General features: G+C 40.6%; 1 protein-coding gene across 1 annotated transcript; it reads right to left on the bottom strand.

Moving 5' to 3' along the window:
- Nucleotides 1-4,757: 4,757 nt before the first annotated feature.
- Nucleotides 4,758-19,070, bottom strand: LOC135501271 (G-protein-signaling modulator 2-like). Its single transcript, XM_064793300.1, has 15 exons — nucleotides 18,978-19,070; nucleotides 14,700-14,786; nucleotides 13,918-14,152; nucleotides 13,493-13,628; nucleotides 13,088-13,230; nucleotides 12,650-12,773; nucleotides 12,357-12,472; nucleotides 11,915-12,179; nucleotides 11,607-11,719; nucleotides 11,386-11,444; nucleotides 10,704-10,774; nucleotides 9,595-9,771; nucleotides 9,235-9,397; nucleotides 8,892-9,079; nucleotides 4,758-8,687 (listed from the first exon to the last, which is right to left on the bottom strand). The coding sequence occupies exons 3-15, from the start codon at nucleotides 14,136-14,138 to the stop codon at nucleotides 8,487-8,489; spliced, it is 1,977 nt and encodes a 658-aa protein (XP_064649370.1). The 5' UTR covers nucleotides 14,139-14,152; nucleotides 14,700-14,786; nucleotides 18,978-19,070; the 3' UTR covers nucleotides 4,758-8,486.
- Nucleotides 19,071-19,203: the final 133 nt, after the last annotated feature.

Below are 19,203 nucleotides of genomic sequence, written 5' to 3'. Positions count from 1 at the left end.
TATGTGCTTTTGTACTAGTAAGAAAAAATAAAAGGTACGTGTAGTGCAAATGTAATCATTGTGCTCTATTTGGATAATTTGTCTAGCTGGGGCTAATCCTTAGCTTTCTTGGATTGAATTCCCAAGCGATGACATCATGGATCAACATGAAGTTTTTATTATTGCATGCAGTCTATTATTAGAAGACAGGGAATCATCATAGAGTACCCGGTATTGAGAGGAAAACCTGCCCCCTCTCCCAGGCCAAAGTCTCTCTGGACTTCATAGTCAGATGATAGCCCAAGCTGTTCATTTTCCCATCCCTTGGCCTCACATGTACAGTCTTGATCTGGTCACAATCTGTCTGAGGACAGTTTTGTTCAAAGACACTGAATTAACAACCAGCTTGAAGAGTAACTGGTCTAAACTGTGGACCACGGCCGTTTCATCACTGAGGACAGTCTTGAATAAGTCACAATTTAGGGAACATCATTACCTTCAATGTCTGAGGACAGTTTCGACCAGAGACACTGAATTCACAACCAGCTTGAAGAGTAACTGGTCTAAACTGTGGACCACGGCCGTTTCATCACCGAGGACAGTCTTGAATAAGTCACAATTTAGGGAACGTCATCACCTTCAATGTCTGAAGACAGTTTCGACCAGAGACACTGAATTCACAACCAGCTTGCAGAGTAACAGGTCTAAACTGTGGACCACGGCCGTTTCATCACCGAGGACAGTCTTGAATAAGTCACAATTTAGGGAACGTCATCACCTTCAATGTCTGAAGACAGTTTCGATCAGAGACACTGAATTTATAACCAGCTTGAAGAGTTATAGGTTCTGACCTGATGAACCTTGGTTTCATCACTGAATCTAGAATTGGAAGACAGGGAATCTTCATAGAGTATCCAGTATTGAGAGGAAAACCTCCCCCCTCTCCCAGGCCAAAGTCTCTCTGGACTTCCTAGTCAGATGATAGTCCAAGTTGTTCATTTTCCCATCCCTTGGCCTCACATGAACAGTCTTGATCTGGTCACAATCTGGAGAATGTCAACACCTTCAATGTCTGAGGACAGTTTTGATCAAAGACACTGAATTCACAACCAGCTTGCAGAGTAACAGGTCTAAACTGTGGACCACGGCCGTTTCATCACCGAGGACAGTCTTGATTAAGTCACAATTTAGGGAACATCATCACCTTCAATGTCTGAGGACAGTTTCGACCAGAGACACTGAATTCACAACCAGCTTGCAGAGTAACAGGTCTAAACTGTGGACCACGGCCGTTTCATCACCGAGGACAGTCTTGATTAAGTCACAATTTAGGGAACATCATCACCTTCAATGTCTGAGGACAGTTTCGACCAGAGACACTGAATTCACAACCAGCTTGTAGAGTAACAGGTCTCAACTGTGGACCACGGCCGTTTCATCACTGAGGACAGTCTTGAATAAGTCACAATTTAGGGAACGTCATCACCTTCAATGTCTGAAGACAGTTTCGATCAGAGACACTGAATTTATAACCAGATGGAAGAGTTATAGGTTCTGACCTGATGAACCTTGGTTTCATCACTGAATCTAGATTTGGAAGACAGGGAATCTTCATAGAGTATCCAGTATTGAGAGGACAACCTCCCCCCTCTCCCAGGCCAAAGTCTCTCTGGACTTCCTAGTCAGATGATAGTCCAAGCTGTTCATTTTCCCATCCCTTGGCCTCGCATGAACAGTCTTGATCTGGTCACAATCTGGAGAATGTCAACACCTTCAATGTCTGAGGACAGTTTTGATCAAAGACACTGAATTTACCACCAGCTTGCAGAGTAACAGGTCTAAACTGTGGACCACGGCCGTTTCATCACCGAGGACAGTCTTGATTAAGTCACAATTTAGGGAACATCATCACCTTCAATGTCTGAGGACAGTTTCGACCAGAGACACTGAATTCACAACCAGCTTGTAGAGTAACATGTCTCAACTGTGGACCATGGCCGTTTCATCACCGAGGACAGTCTTGAATAAGTCACAATTTAGGGAACATCATCACCTTCAATGTCTGAGGACAGTTTCGACCAGAGACACTGAATTCACAACCAGCTTGCAGAGTAACAGGTCTAAACTGTGGACCATGGCCGTTTCATCACCGAGGACAGTCTTGATTAAGTCACAATTTAGGGAACATCATCACCTTCAATGTCTGAGGACAGTTTCGACCAGAGACACTGAATTCACAACCAGCTTGTAGAGTAACATGTCTCAACTGTGGACCATGGCCGTTTCATCACCGAGGACAGTCTTGAATAAGTCACAATTTAGGGAACATCATCACCTTCAATGTCTGAGGACAGTTTCGACCAGAGACACTGAATTCACAACCAGCTTGTAGAGTAACAGGTCTCAACTGTGGACCACGGCCGTTTCATCACTGAGGACAGTCTTGAATAAGTCACAATTTAGGGAACGTCATCACCTTCAATGTCTGAAGACAGTTTCGATCAGAGACACTGAATTTATAACCAGATGGAAGAGTTATAGGTTCTGACCTGATGAACCTTGGTTTCATCACTGAATCTAGATTTGGAAGACAGGGAATCTTCATAGAGTATCCAGTATTGAGAGGAAAACCTCCCCCCTCTCCCAGGCCAAAGTCTCTCTGGACTTCCTAGTCAGATGATAGTCCAAGCTGTTCATTTTCCCATCCCTTGGCCTCGCATGAACAGTCTTGATCTGGTCAAAATCTGGAGAATGTCAACGCCTTCAATGTCTGAGGACAGTTTTGATCAAAGACACTGAATTTATAACCAGCTTGTAGAGTAACAGATCTCAACTGTGAACTACGGCCGTTTCATCACCGAGGACAGTCCTGAATAAGTCACAATTTAGGGAACATCATCACCTTCAATGTCTGAGGACAGTTTCGACCAGAGACACTGAATTCACAACCAGCTTGCAGAGTAACAGGTCTAAACTGTGGACCACGGCCGTTTCATCACCGAGGACAGTCTTGATTAAGTCACAATTTAGGGAACATCATCACCTTCAATGTCTGAGGACAGTTTCGACCAGAGACACTGAATTCACAACCAGCTTGCAGAGTAACAGGTCTAAACTGTGGACCACGGCCGTTTCATCACCGAGGACAGTCTTGAATAAGTCACAATTTAGGGAACATCATCACCTTCAATGTCTGAGGACAGTTTCGACCAGAGACACTGAATTCACAACCAGCTTGTAGAGTAACATGTCTCAACTGTGGACCACGGCCGTTTCATCACCGAGGACAGTCTTGAATAAGTCACAATTTAGGGAACATCATCACCTTCAATGTCTGAGGACAGTTTCGACCAGAGACACTGAATTCACAACCAGCTTGTAGAGTAACAGGTCTCAACTGTGGACCACGGCCGTTTCATCACTGAGGACAGTCTTGAATAAGTCACAATTTAGGGAACGTCATCACCTTCAATGTCTGAAGACAGTTTCGATCAGAGACACTGAATTTATAACCAGATGGAAGAGTTATAGGTTCTGACCTGATGAACCTTGGTTTCATCACTGAATCTAGATTTGGAAGACAGGGAATCTTCATAGAGTATCCAGTATTGAGAGGAAAACCTCCCCCCCTCTCCCAGGCCAAAGTCTCTCTGGACTTCCTAGTCAGATGATAGTCCAAGTTGTTCATTTTCCCATCCCTTGGCCTCGCATGAACAGTCTTGATCTGGTCACAATCTGGAGAATGTCAACACCTTCAATGTCTGAGGACAGTTTTGATCAAAGACACTGAATTTTTAACCAGCTTGTAGAGTAACAGGTCTCAACTGTGAACTACGGCCGTTTCATCACCGAGGACAGTCCTGAATAAGTCACAATTTAGGGAACATCATCACCTTCAATGTCTGAGGACAGTTTCGACCAGAGACACTGAATTCACAACCAGCTTGCAGAGTAACAGGTCTAAACTGTGGACCACGGCCGTTTCATCACCGAGGACAGTCTTGATTAAGTCACAATTTAGGGAACATCATCACCTTCAATGTCTGAGGACAGTTTCGACCAGAGACACTGAATTCACAACCAGCTTGCAGAGTAACAGGTCTAAACTGTGGACCACGGCCGTTTCATCACCGAGGACAGTCTTGATTAAGTCACAATTTAGGGAACATCATCACCTTCAATGTCTGAGGACAGTTTCGACCAGAGACACTGAATTCACAACCAGCTTGTAGAGTAACATGTCTCAACTGTGGACCACGGCCGTTTCATCACCGAGGACAGTCTTGAATAAGTCACAATTTAGGGAACATCATCACCTTCAATGTCTGAGGACAGTTTCGACCAGAGACACTGAATTCACAACCAGCTTGCAGAGTAACAGGTCTCAACTGTGGACATCGGCCGTTTCATCACCGAGGACAGTCCTGAATAAGTTACAATTTAGGGAATGTCATCACCTTCAATGTTTGAGGACAGTTTCGACCAGAGACACTGAATTTATAACCAGATGGAAGAGTTATAGGTTCTGACCTGATGAACCTTGGTTGTTTCATCACTGAATCTAGAGACTGTCATCCAACAAATGTTCTTGATTACATCAAGTTGATATGAAATGACAGTTAACTCGAAGGAAAGGGCTCAAATACCTCGAGTAGTAGCCTACTTCCCTTGATAAATGAAACTTCTAGTAGCAAGAAATACAGTAACTTTGAAGGAAAGAGGTAAGATACCTCTCAACATACTTCCACTGATGAAAATAGTAAAACAGAGATGGCAAATTTTGTGTATATTTACATTTTATTAGCATAAGGAATAAGTCTCTATTTACAATGAATACTCTACATTAAAATGCACTGGTTCTTCTATGTCTTTATACAAGGTGTGGAATTCATTCAAAATACTTATGCTATTCATAGACTTACATGATTTAAATAATAAAATTTATCAATAAACTTTCCAATACTTAATCAGAGCGACAGAAACTAATCTAAAATCATTTTACTTAAATGGAACTTAGGGGGAATTTGGCTACTATCAGGAGCCAGCATTAGGATTCCAGTGATAGTGATTAATTGGAAGATTCCTGCCCTGGTAAGCTTACTTTATTCAAAACACATTTTATAGCACTTACTGTAACAAGCAAAGCATTTCTAACTCATTTTTGATAAATATTTTGTTGGTTGAAATCAGCTGGTCTGGGCCCAACAGAAGCCCAAAACCTAACAACACAGATGCAAGATCAAACTGAAGCCAAAACTGACACTTGGATACTTATTATGCAAATCAGAACACACTGCACTCAACATGCTCAATCAAATAGTGGAACTTGAATTGGGAGCGGCAGGGGTGAATGGCATGAAATTTTACAAGATATCTAAGAAGAGGTCTTGGGCCACATTACTGTTAGAAAGGGGGAGGTGGTGAGTATTCGAATGTTCCTTCTTCCCAATATACACCTCACTGGTATAGGACCATGGCAAAGACGCATTCCTTAGCTCAGGAAGGGGCTTAATTGCCACATCCAGCATCATTAATTTCCAATTAGGCAATAGACAATGTAAATGTTATAAATGGGAAAGGGCTTGCAATTATTTATTCACAAAATCATTATTTTCATTTGTCCATTGGTCCCTTAATTATATTCAGCATAGTCTGTCATATATCTTATGCATCCACTATTCAATTGAAAAGAGTACGGTCTGTATCCCAGCAAAATACATTTTAATTATGATCTTTTCTCTCAACATTAGATGAAAAATATACAATTTCATCTTGAATAAAAATAGTCTAAAAACAATTACATCCTTTCAGTAATATGTTTTCAAAGCCTATGTTTTTTTACGATTAAAATTCCACTTCTAAAACAAGTGACTCGATGGACAGATATCCCAATTGGGATTTCAAAACATATTTTCAAAGTCAGCCACAGGGCTCTCTGGACCTAGTAGGATAAAAGGTCCACCAGCCAAATTTCACGAGTAAAATATGACCAGTACATGGAGAAATAACTCACCATAACATCTGTTACCCATAATTATCATTGTGTGGGATTTCATGTCCTGTTTCCCGCAATTATAATAGCTTTCGTTTTCACTGTTATCCAGTATGATAAAGTGTGGGTTTTCCCAATAGAGCCATCTTCATTTTGATGAGGCACAAGCACAATGACTGACTTTGAAAAACAACAACAATATTTTCTTCATTTGCGAGACGGAGTCAAAAACTGACATGACAATCGTGACTGAAGTACAAACAAGAGCAATCTTGTACCCAAGGGTTTTTCACTGTGTATTCTTAACCATGCAACAGTCCAGATACATACCATGAAAGTCCCTTGGGCAAAGGTTGGGATAACATGATAACTGACAATGTACAACATGACTGAAGTATATGTGGATTTTTTTATGAAAACACACAATTCCAACAATGATGAAATTGAAAGACCTCGATTTGTTTATAAGACTAAGTCACTGGTCAAGTGGAAGGTTTTCACTAATTAATCTTCTGTTTTGTATTCTTAATAAATTTATAGATTCGCCAATCGCCATTTTCCATAATCTAAATACATGTGCTTGTGACAGGTGTCAATTGAAACCTGAGCAGACGTCCCGAATTCTTGCTTAAGGAAGTTCATGAATTGTTGCAGAATACATACAGGAGACACCACTGCAACTGCATCCTGCATCAAACAAAAAAAATCCACAACTTTACATAGCAAACAATAAACAATCAAGGCAGTCAATACAATTATCAAAACCTTTTCATGAATTATTGCATCCTTTTTTTGGAAAAACCTTCAACCTGACCAGCATATAAACAATTTCTCACAACAATTAATGATTAAAATCACGTTGCTTTGCAACCATGAGCAAATGATTTTTAAGAGTCCTATGTACAAAATTTACAATTTCTTTCTGGAAGATAAAAATAACTAACAAATGTACACACAGAGATGAAAAGGACCGACGCCCTAATAATATTTTTCCTATTTTTTTTCCCACCAAAGTTTTTATATGTATTTCTAAATAAATATCATCACGTATAACATTTGATAAATTTTTTTTTACTGCAACAACTCGACAAGTTGACAATAGATTGCCAAGTTCCCAGACTGAATGAAAAAATGGCTGTACTGAATTAGGAATTGGTCTGACTGGTCAAATAACTGAACACAGGTTGGTTATAGATGAGGTAAAGGTCATTTCAGATCCTTAGCCAGGCATAATCACGGTTTCACACCACAATCTTCTAAATTTGCAGCATCATTAAATCCAACAGTTTTTTGTGTCAAATGAGGACAGTTTATTTCTCCTCAACACATCCCTTTCACTCTAATGTTTAATTGCTGCTGAAAGTTCACAGGACTAGAGTGTAACTTTGGCTAAATGCTAAAACAGAAAGTAAATGATAAAATGTGAAACTTCTAGGATTCCTAAACGTCAACACGATCCAGAAATTTCACTGCAGGGTTATTCAAAATATATTTCCATTTGAATATGCATGCAAGGTTCAAAGGTCACAACACATAATCCCAATTCCTCAATCATGACATTAGAAGTCGAAGGTCAAGGACTATCCACCTGGTTTCTACAGGCAACTCTTCCAGAATTCACGTCACTGCCGTTAAATCCTGTATGCCAGAGACTGCATTTACTGCTGGCCTTACTGACCAAACATATCCACTGGAAGATCAAACTTAGGCGTTATCCACAAGTTTCTGATCATAAAGTTTGACCTTCTCTCAATTATATATTTCGTATCCTCCATTTTTATGATTTCCTTCATTTTGTAAAAATAGTAACTATAACATGATGACAGATTAAAACTAACTTATTCCAAAAATGCGCAGTTCAACCTTCGAAAACTTTGGATTAATTGGTGGAAGAGTCCACATAGATTTCGAATTTTTTATCACAGAACGTAAAATGCACTTTTGTTCTTCCTATCTCCATAACAACAATATTTGCCAGTTTTTCAAATTACATTCATGATTGCAAAGAGCTTTATATGTTACGATTTGATAACTTTTTTTCAACCTCTCATCATAAACTGTTAGGAAAAATACCTCACTTGAAATTCAACGTGGGCTCAGACAAAATTTTACCCTCCCAGCCCAAAAAAAATTCAGCAGAAATCCTACAGCTTATGATCCACCTATCTGCGGTCCTCGAAGATGAACTATATGATTGGAAGATGCGAATCTAGATAACATGAACGAGAGCGACAATCTCCCAACTTCTGATCAAAAACAACAATTTCGAGGGGAAAGTAAAAAAATTTTAACCAGATGTTTATGTTTTTTTAAGCCCTTTTGATATCACATCGTATTGGCATCTTCAGCTTTTTTTGCACAAAATACTCAAATCTGACTAAAAAACACCTCACAATTTTGGTGAAGAGGGGAACATTTTTATAAAATTTTTGAAGGCATCCCTCTAAATTGCCATTTTTGAATGTTGTTTTGAGAATTTCCTAAGAATAAAATAAGCCTAAAACTAATGCAGTAATCATTTCTTTTTCTTCCGACTACTGCCTGGTTTTGCCTTAAGGTTTTTTGGCGCGTTCAGCGGCAACTCAGTCCGTTGTTCTTCCAAGCGACTTGATTGGACGCGTTGAATTAAACTAAAGAAATCCTCGTCGGGAACGGTCGGCGCCATCTTTTTATTCTCCGGGGGCAAGGCACTACGTTGTTCTTCTATTCTTGATCCCTGAAAGTGGAAATCAAAAATGATAGTTGTGACGTCAATAACAACATAAGTATCATTTTGTCATTAGACCAGACTTGTCCACTTGGAGTAAAAACATGTTAGCCGTTGCCTTACCAGCAGATGATGATAACATCATACCAAATTCGGGCTGAAGAGTCATAAATGAAAACAGATTTGGATCAAATTATTTTTTTTCAGATGTACCTGACACCGCATCAGCATCTCAAAGAAGGAGTCATCGGGTATTGTTCCCTGTTTCTGTAATAATTCCCTGACAGCCTGGCTTTGATGGAGCCCCGGGAACTGTGGCAGATTTGCTCGCTGGTCGTTCATTCTCTGACTCTGGAGGCCGGCCACCATGTCGAGGAACTCTTCTTTATGTTTGGTTGTGGCTGAAAATGGACAGGTATATCACATAGAATGACTTCAAATTGTCCTCATTCTTCATTCACCATCGACAGACAGGTTGTTCCAATGCTTACAACTGATGGACTAACTGATACAAAGAGGAGAACACAGAAATTGCCCTAGTAGTTTGAGGCCATACCTTTTCCTACTTCTGGTTTGGGAGCAGGTTTTGGGAGACCGACTGAGTTGCCAACTGAGTTCTGGTGTTGTAACAATCGCATTGAACATCGCTGATCCTCCATGCGTCTGCTCTGGAACTTGGTGATCAATTCAAAGAATCCATCTTCATCCGGGTTCACTTTCTGAAATTGCGACATTGTGATATAATTGTTAACTCCATTAAACTAAATTAAAGCTTCAAGGACCTATGGTGTAAGAACCCTGCTCGGTTCTATGACCTAGCGGCCATGAGGTCACCTGTTACGATCCCCACTGTCTGCGTGAGATGAGGCAGGGAGGTTGTTGCACTGATTGCTGATAATGATTGGTGAGAACTAACCTTTGTTGCCTGTGCTGTTAGAATGGGCATGTCTGACGTTGATACCGGCCGCTGTCGTTGTAACGGGTATTTGTGTAATCCTGACCCGCTCAGATCAGACGATACTGTCGCTGCCTTTTGAACTCTGACCTTTGGCCTGGCACCGTTCGCGCCCTTCGCTTTCTCTTGTTGTTCAAGCTGGAAATGTGAGAAATTAAGATAAAATGTGAGTCCAAAGTTTCATTGGAATACACTGATACCTGTAAAATACCCCTCCAGGTTTGAAATTTCGAAAGAAAATCCTGGGATTTTGGTTGGAGATGATTGTGTCAACATTCAAAACAACATCTATTTAGACCTATCTCATTATCCAAGCTTTATAAAACTCTCTGCTGGACATGAAACATCATTTCAACAATGAATGTACTGACCACAGAGGGTTTAAATCGAAAAGCTGTGTGCTCACGCAAAAAGCAATATGTCATAGCTAAGTCAAGCGAATACGAGGTTTGTATCAGAGAAGAGAGCCCCAACAACTGAATGAGAAAAAATAACCAATACCTATCAATCGAAATATCCACGATGTCCAAATTTATATCGGAAATCCTGGAGTAGGTGCATGATTCAGAGATCCAAGCCGCACTCTGAGACCAATACAATGTCGTCAATTGAAGTTCCAAGTACCCAGGGTAAAATTAGGTCGATACAGATGAATTGGTTGTTTATTGTCATATATGGTAATGACAAAACTACTCTGATACTTTGATTGTCAGATTCTTCAGGATGCTTTGGGCTCAGTGGATTTTGATTGTTTATGGTTTTTACTCTTGATATTTTTGAGAAAAAAGATTAAACCATTGCTTTTTTTATGTGAGCTGATAAGAAACAATAATTTCTTTGGCCTAGACTTTCCCAGGAAGACCCCAATCATCTGACCAGCAATAAACCAATTATCTTGATATAAATGACTAATTGGTTCAATATTTTGTTTACATTTACTCAATTACAAACAAGTTAGCAAATGGTAATAGACCCAGATAGATAAGGCACATAAGCATTCCTAACTAATTGACCATCATTTTAACCCCTCAAACGAGAAACCAGACACAAATTTCGTAAGCGGCACTAACCTTGTCAGGTGTCAGACTCATCAATTCCATATTTTCCATACTCCGCCGCCGTGCACGCGGGATTTTCAGACCTGAAATAACAAATTTTGGCCATGGTTTGATATGATGCAATTACTAATGGAGAAAACTCAAAGTTGAACTCTTTTGAATCTACGCCTTCCATGCAAAAATAACTTTGGCGGTTAGCAGTTTCCAAGTTCAGTACAGAATCCATGATTAGAACTTTTGAATGACTGCAGCTGTGTGTTACACATAAATGGATATTATTGTTTTTATCCTAAGTACCAAAGCCATGCATGACTCTGATAATATACAACCCCAAATTCCCTGTGCAACAGACCATAAGAATGACTCTGGCAAAAAAGTGTCCGGCAATACCGCAAATGTGTTCAAATATTGATCGGACACTAATGGGCTGCGATCAATCCCAGCTTCCTTCACCATCGTTAAATCAATACCCGCTAATAGATATTGGATAGATTTATCGTCTAGATCTACCAAGTGCGAAGAAATTGCCTTATCGACACCTTTATAGTATCTGTCTAACTTCCAGACGTCAAGTCGGTACACTATGTACACAGGGTGGACCAAAAAGTTTTACATTTTATTCCAAACAATAAGGAAATATCCTTTCCAAAACTTTTCAAAATGTTCAGCTTTAGGCTTGACGTTTGGCACTTACCTGTTTCATCTGAATCTGTAGTGGTGGAAGCAATACTGCTACGGTCTGTCGTATTGAGGCTGAAATGAAAGAGAATAATAATAAAGGAAAAAGGCCCTTGTGGGGGAGGGGAGGTGCCATGAGTGCAACATATTCACAACCGATGTGAAATTGAGGGTCACTTGCTGAATTGAAAGCATTTTATATGAGCTTTAATGCCACACCACATGACTTGGACATACCTAATGTTTTCAGCATTTTCATCAATAGATTTCGAACTTGCATGAATTCCTAGGACAGTCCTCAGATCAGCGAGATTCATTTGCGCTGTCGCCTGGCCGGTATGATCTCCAATCTAAAATAAAATAGAGAAATTATATCGAGTTGCTTGGGCATGTCTGCATCTAAAGGTCAAAGAGAACCAGAGGTTTATGATTGCTTTTTTTCCTGACTAAGAGTGCGAGGGGGAGATGTAGTGGCACAGTGAAAGTGTTCCACTTGAGTTGGGAAAGTCATGAAGAAATGGAGAAAAAATAATGCAAAAACCTACCTCTTTTGAAATATCTAGATGGCGAGTGGCATAATACAACGCCTTCTCATGATTACCGAGCGCCGTGTGAGCATTGCCTAGACTCCAGCACGCCCGACCCTCACCGACCCGGTCGCTTAGATCCTGGGCGATCATCAAATGTCTCGTATGATATTCGATCGCACGGTCGTAATCTCGTAATAATGTGTATGTGTTCCCAAGGCTGTAGCACGCTTGAGCCTCGAGCGCTTTATCACCGAGTTGTTTGGCAATTTGTAACGTACGTCTGAAATAGAGAAAATCAAGATTATATAGGAGTTTGAACACCAATCTTAATTCAAAGTTTGGACTTATTCACTAGCATTACAGCCCCAAGGCAAATGTTTAACTTTTCAGAACCCATCTGAAAAGGCATTTAGAGATAAATGTTTCATGAAACAGTCCATAGTTTTGAAGTACTTACTTGTAATGGTCTGCTGCTAATTCAAAATCTCCTAGAAATATGTGAGCATTACCAAGATTGCTGTACGCTCGCCGTTCAGCACTTTTATCACCAAATTCTTTTGCAATGGCTAATCTCTGGAAGCAAGAGAACAGGTTAGTTTTAGTAGAATAAATCACAGCACATTGATTACCTCTTCCCTTCTGGTTATTCGTCAATAGATGAACACTGATGCCAAATATCTGGATTCTTTTCTTCGATTTGTGTCCACAATTGGGAGCAAAAAGACTCAAAAAGTTTCCACCATCACTTACCTCTTCATGGTATGTAATGGCTTGTTTGAAGTTCCCAAGGAGGTAATGAGTGTTTCCTAGGTTACCACAAGCCCGGCCCTGGGCCGCTCGATCTCCAAGTTCCTTTACAATGGCCAAATTGGCTCTGGAATGAAGACCCACACAATTACATATTGGGAAGACAAAGTCTGATTTCTAGTATAAACAGGATGACAGCATATACGATGGTAATAGTCTGGTATTGATGCAACTTTTCCTTGATTGTCAACAAAGGGGACGATAGCAAAACTAAGCGTAGCATGTTTTATAGAAGGGTTTTGAGAATGTACATTCTACTGATACCACAGAAATCCTAGGGCAGATCGCATTTGCCTTTGTTTCTGTGTAACCGTAACCTCATGACTTGGCGTATCAACGATACTACAATGAAACCTAAAGATTAGATTTGATCAAACTTACTCATAATATTCAGCTGCCTTCTGTAATGAGTCTTTGACTTCTGGTGGGAATTCCCCCGGGTCTTGATGAGCACTGCGCCCCGCATGTTTTCCTTTGGCATGGTAAACATTTCCGAGGTTGTATAGCGCCCTTGCCTCCCCCACCTGTAAAACGTACGAAGAATGTGGAAGAGTTCAGAAAATGCTTCAGTTTCACAGGAGATTTCGACATAAACATTATTGACAAACGTTGTTATGATGATTTAGCAACTGAAAAGATAGAATTGGTCTGCCTTGTTCCTTTTCTGATCATGAAACTCTGCTTTTTCAATTACTATCAATTTTGCCTCACAGATAGAGCTGGATCGCCTTTTTTCAGCAAGCAATGTCATAGGTCAAGTGCCTGAATTATTCACAAACAACCAACCTTATCGTCCAGTTCTCTCGACACATCAAGGTGGCGCTGGCAACATGCTATCGCCTCATCAAACTTCCCTAAAACTTTGAATGTGTTCCCGAGGTTCCCACTGGCCTTGGCTTCTCCTAATTTATCACCGAGAGTCCTGAAAGATACATATTCCAATCATGACTGAGGAAACCGCAATGTTATTCATCTTGGAAGTGCAGCGAGAGCAAGATCCTTTTCAAGGCAAGTGTGAATTGATGAAAGGCTTGAACTATTACCTCCGTTTTGCCAATGGCAATGCTACTTCAAGAGGGACAGGTGGTATGGATCAGTCTTCCAAGAGCAGTTAAGGATGGGATCCAAGTGAGATTCATGCGAAATTAAGGCGAGGAAGGCACTGCATTGGAGGAGGATAGTATATCTGTTCATTGTTCACCTCAACTTACCTGGCTAAGTTTAAATCGTGTTTATGAAACTCCAAAGCTTTTGCATATTCCTGGAGATAAAAGTATGCATTTCCCAGCTGGCTATAAATGGCGCTGAGTGTCTTGAGGTCGTCTGTGCCCACCTGTACGGCTGCTTCGAAGAACTGTACACCTCGGCGGCAGTCGCCCGCCTTGCAAAGCCGCTCTCCTTCCAAGGCTAGTTCCATACAACTGCCTTCCATCGTGTGGCGCTGACCTGAAAGTGAATCAACACAGAGAACGATTATTAAAAGAGCTGTGCACATCTGCTCCTCCAATGAAGAACAGAAAGGATGGAAAGTCAGTGCATCTATGGCAGAACTCTCTCAGACAGCCAACTTCGTTCCACCAAAAACAGAAAGACTGCCTGAGCTTGCATGTCAACATTTCTAAATTCAGAACATGATGGCCCTGATCCAAAATGAGTAATATGGAGCTTTCATGTCCGAGAACACTGAGTAGAGACACTAATTTGTTCCCATGCTTTGTTCAGGACAGTATGTTGCATTCAATCATGGCACTACAATGACCATGGTAACCGTCAGGCATTACAAGAAGCCAAGAACAATTCATGATTATGTGGGAGGGTCGTTCAAAGTCCCTAATGAACAGTACTGTTTCACGCAAAAGTAAGACAATACTCATCATTAGGGATCTTCATGAGACCACTATCTGCAGCAATCAATCATTATCAACAATTCTGACTTGAGATAGGGCAATCATATTCATTGTTATTTGCTTGGCAGTTGACAGAAGAATATTACCTTTTAAAAGAAGTATCACGAGAGTCTTGTCGCTTACGTCATGATGTCAATGCTGGGTGTGTGAAGGTCCAACAACTCATCAAATACCTGCAAATAAAAGAGAAGACTGATGGTGAGCCAGAGAGTGCTTTCAGGTTTAATCTCGGGCATGAGCCTCACCGTTTCTGGCGACACTGAATAGTCACCAATATGATCAATGTATCCACCACTATGTACATGTATCATCACTACCACTGCATCAAAATCGTGACAATATTACAATGAGGATGCACGGCATAAAACCAACGTAAGAGACATTTCTGAAATGAAAGTGAAAATGATTTGGAAGCTTCCTGATCTGAATGATATGTATAATACAAAACCCCATAGAATAACGCCTTCATGACTTTCAGGTTCCGAGTCGAGATGAAAGTGAAAAAGATTTGGTAACTCCCGGTAGATGGTCGGATTAGAAGACAATTTGGGGTTGGATTGGAATGGCACAACGGGTTAACTCCAAGTTTGCCAAACAACAGCATGGCAATAATGTGGTACCAACACATCATGACACTTGGTGCTTGGCTTCGTACCTAATGAATTTCTGCCTGTTCTGACGAGATTCAGTTCAGTTTTTGCATGAAATCTAATTATCCTAGTTCTTATTATCAGATGCATCTGTGCATTAATTACATTTTTTACATGTTTCTATTCAGAGAAGCTGATTGGGATGTTTACACTACAGATATTTTCAGCTCCAGGCCATATATTAAAGAAATATCCACCAAGAAAAAAAACTCGAAACCGACAGTATCAATCACTTTGTCACGCACGTCTTCAATGACGTCAGACGATGAGTTAACTGTATCTGATTGACTGCTGGATGATCTTATCTTCCCCCGGATCGACAAGGGGTCATCTCAGGTGGCCAATCACGCCTGTCAGACCTTATAAACTATTGACATATTACGATGCTTCTGATCAAAATGGTATTGTTCGAAAGACGCGTCTCAATCAGAGACAGTTTGTCTCAAAACACATCAATCGATGTATTATTAATGGGAATTGACTGTTGATGGATTCTATCAAGTCTCCAATGAGAGTATTCGTCTGTATTTTATAAATTATACCTCAGTCTTTCTAGTATTTTGTAATCTCACCAACGTCCACGCAATCCAAAGCCGAGATAGAGAAGAGCTTGTTTCTTTTATTTTGATCGCTGATCAGACCTCAATTTATACTCGTGGCACATGTAGCAAGCTTGTACGGAGGTAGGTCGCACAGATAGAAGAAACGGCATCGAACATCCATAACATGCCTGATACATTGTAATGCTTCTTGGTGATGTTTATGTAACCATGGCAACAGACGTGTGGGACATAGCGAATACCGACTGTGTTTGACTTGCATGTGGAAAGAATTCACCACTTGTATGCAACAGATGGTAAAATTCGGAGGGGAAAGAACAAGATGCATGCTCACAGCGTTCTCCAATTTCTTGACAGCAAGGTGCAGATTCATTCCTAACTTCACCACCACATCCCAAGGAACTGCTAGTCCACAATTCTTAAATAATTGTAGGGCATTTGCTCCTGTGTTATGTTTTTTCTCTTCTGATCCAAATTTTTGTCTACCAGAGTTACTTTTTATTCTATTACTTCTTACCCTCAATTGTACTGTAGCAAGTGGTTGTACTGGTTGCAACTCAGGGCTGGTCTAGTGTGATTAGTGAAGATTATGTTGTCTTATGTTGGCGTCGACCGTAAATGACAATGTCATGACCATGATACACTGGACCAAATTATCGGTCTACCGAAATGAATGGTTGACCCTAAAGTTAGTACAAATGTAAAGGAAAAGGATTGTTTACCTTTTTATTCCAAGGACCCAGAGGTAAATCCTTTAAACCAATCAGAGGTATCAGAATCACACACCCTCCGCATGAGACAGACTATGTCTGCACCAAGCCACCTCAAGCATCAATCCCATAACGCCAGAGAAACAGGTCAATACAGCGAATGGAAAACAATATCAGACTATCACATAAACCTCAAATGCAATTTTGCCTGATAAATCAATTTGTGAAAACGTCTCGAGGTGACTGGGAAATCCGCCAATACAGAATACGTTACCACAGCATCCCGAGACTGTCTCCGTACTGTGCCTAAACCATCGCATCATACAGTAACCATGGTGACAAGATCCAGATAAATATAGCCCGTGTGATTGTATTTAGTAGATGTATGTCGGCTCTTGCCTTGGATTTGGTGAACAAGTCGAGTGAATGGTACCATAGGAGCAACAGACGATACACTGCTGTGAGAGCAGGAGGCGAAGGTCTTGGACTCGGGGAGGTGATATCAATTCAGTCAAGGACAAGCTCATTGCTGGTTTTGTATGACTTCTACGGGGGGAGAGGGGGCGCCCTTTAGACGATTACTGATAAGGGACTAATGACCAACAATACAATAGTTACAGCGCATAAACTACATGTATAATGATTACAGTTTGAATGATCGAAGTCATGAGGATGAGGACTAAATGATCTGAGTGATCACAGAAGAATGGGCTCAGAATAATCACTCTAGAACAAATTTTTTTACATAACAGTCTTGTTTCTCCTTCTAAAACGGGAGGGGGTCCTGGGAGAGGTGCCGCAAACTGTAGGTACTTAAACCCAAAGGCTAGGTCCTGGTTTGCGTTAGCATGATTCTCTAATCTCTCATCTCCAATCAACACTAATCAAAGGAACACACATTTTCGCCTCCCAAAACAAGAATGTGCCAATGATACGTGAACATGAAACATTACTGCCCTACATGCAGCAGAACGCTTCTCGAAAATATGTACTGTTAGCCCAGTCTCAGTCTCACAAGTTACCATGGTTACACAACAGATTCCTCAAAAAATAATAAACATAGCCACAAAATTTTGCTTAGCAAATGTTGCAAACCAAGATTGGTACACCGAAGATATTGACTAACTCACAAATCAGACTTCACTATAAATTTGCTCACTGGAATGATATTTTATTCTATTTCTAGCAGCAATGCCGGGAATGGTTGTTTTATGACAATGAATCGAATGACACCGTATTGAGATCTGACAGAGCACAGCAATTGTGCATGGACGGCCTACCCAAACCAGCCTCCAGATCTTTTTCTGGCAAAATACATTGGAGGACTAAATGAATTGCCTTACTGGTTTCTGAAGAAGGATGACTGCCTCCACTGACTACCTGCATGTTATGCACACTCGGAACAAGTTTGAAATGATAAATATTCTTCAGACAAAAGACCACATTCAAAAATCAGCCAGTGGGAAACAAAAGCGCAACACCTGTAGTAACATCTGTACACAATGGGACAGTATATCATTACCCACTGACCGACATTCAATTTATGAAGCCATAAGCTGCTATAAAGGTCCAGTTAAAGTATGACTGCATGGTTTAAGAGCAACAAATTTTGTCAAATCCATCAATAATAGGGCTTCTGCACAAAAGCCATAGGCCTACTGTTCTATGGCGTTGTGGCAAATTTTAGGACATGCAACATCGTCACAACCTCATCCATCTCATCGACGATTTCAAAGCAGAGAGCTCTTGTTTGGGTGCAGACCAGTCATGCGTTCACCTGGAACAAAAGGACGCAGTGGCTTAAGGCTTTGTGCCTTCTGACCCTGACGTGTTCTGCGTGAGCCCATTTTATAATTTGTTTTGTTTGGGACCTGGTTCGTCTCTTGTCGGAAAGGTCCAATGGCGTTGTGGCAACTTTTAGGACGTGCAACATCGTCATAACCTCATCAATCTTGAGGACGATTTCAAAGATGCGTTTCAGTTTCACCTGGAACAAGAAGTCACAGTGGCATTGTCCAAAGTTTGCTTAAGCCTCCTGACTGTGATGTGTTCTGCGACTCTGTGGGCGCATTTTATGATTTGTTTTGTTACTTTGGCCGTTCGTAGTCTCTGTCGCTGTTTGTCGGAAAAGGCATTGACAATTGTATTCATTGTATGTAAACTGCCCGTATCACATACATTGCCACAGCAGCATGGTGGCTGGACTGAATGAAATGAAGAGATGGCTATGACTTATGTATGAGCCAGCCCAATGGCAATGCTAACAGTCAGAGGAATGGAAAACATAATACAATACATTACTCATTACTACATTAGACTTAGAAAATTTGGATGCCTTTTGGATTTTCTGTGTCAACTTCAGACTTCTCCCTAAAAGTACAGGAATCATTAAAAACACTAAAAATACAACATTTAAAACCTCATGATATAGTAATTATATTTACCAATCTTCTTGAAAAATCACCCAGCTCCAAAGATGGTACTTTGTGAATAATTTATGTCAAATTGTGTGTGACGGTTGTTGGTTTCCTGTTGACTTCGCGCGAAAACGCATTTTCTCGCGAGACATTTTAATTGTGGTTGATTCCATTCAAAAGTTATTCAGGGGGTGATGTTAATACTGTTTACTCAACACCCCTTTGAAAATTGAACTTCTCCAAACAAGATGTC

The sequence above is a fragment of the Lineus longissimus genome, chromosome 17, assembly GCF_910592395.1.
Source record: "Lineus longissimus chromosome 17, tnLinLong1.2, whole genome shotgun sequence".
NCBI lineage: Eukaryota > Metazoa > Nemertea > Pilidiophora > Heteronemertea > Lineidae > Lineus > Lineus longissimus.
This window is presented reverse-complemented; position numbering and strand designations above follow the sequence as displayed.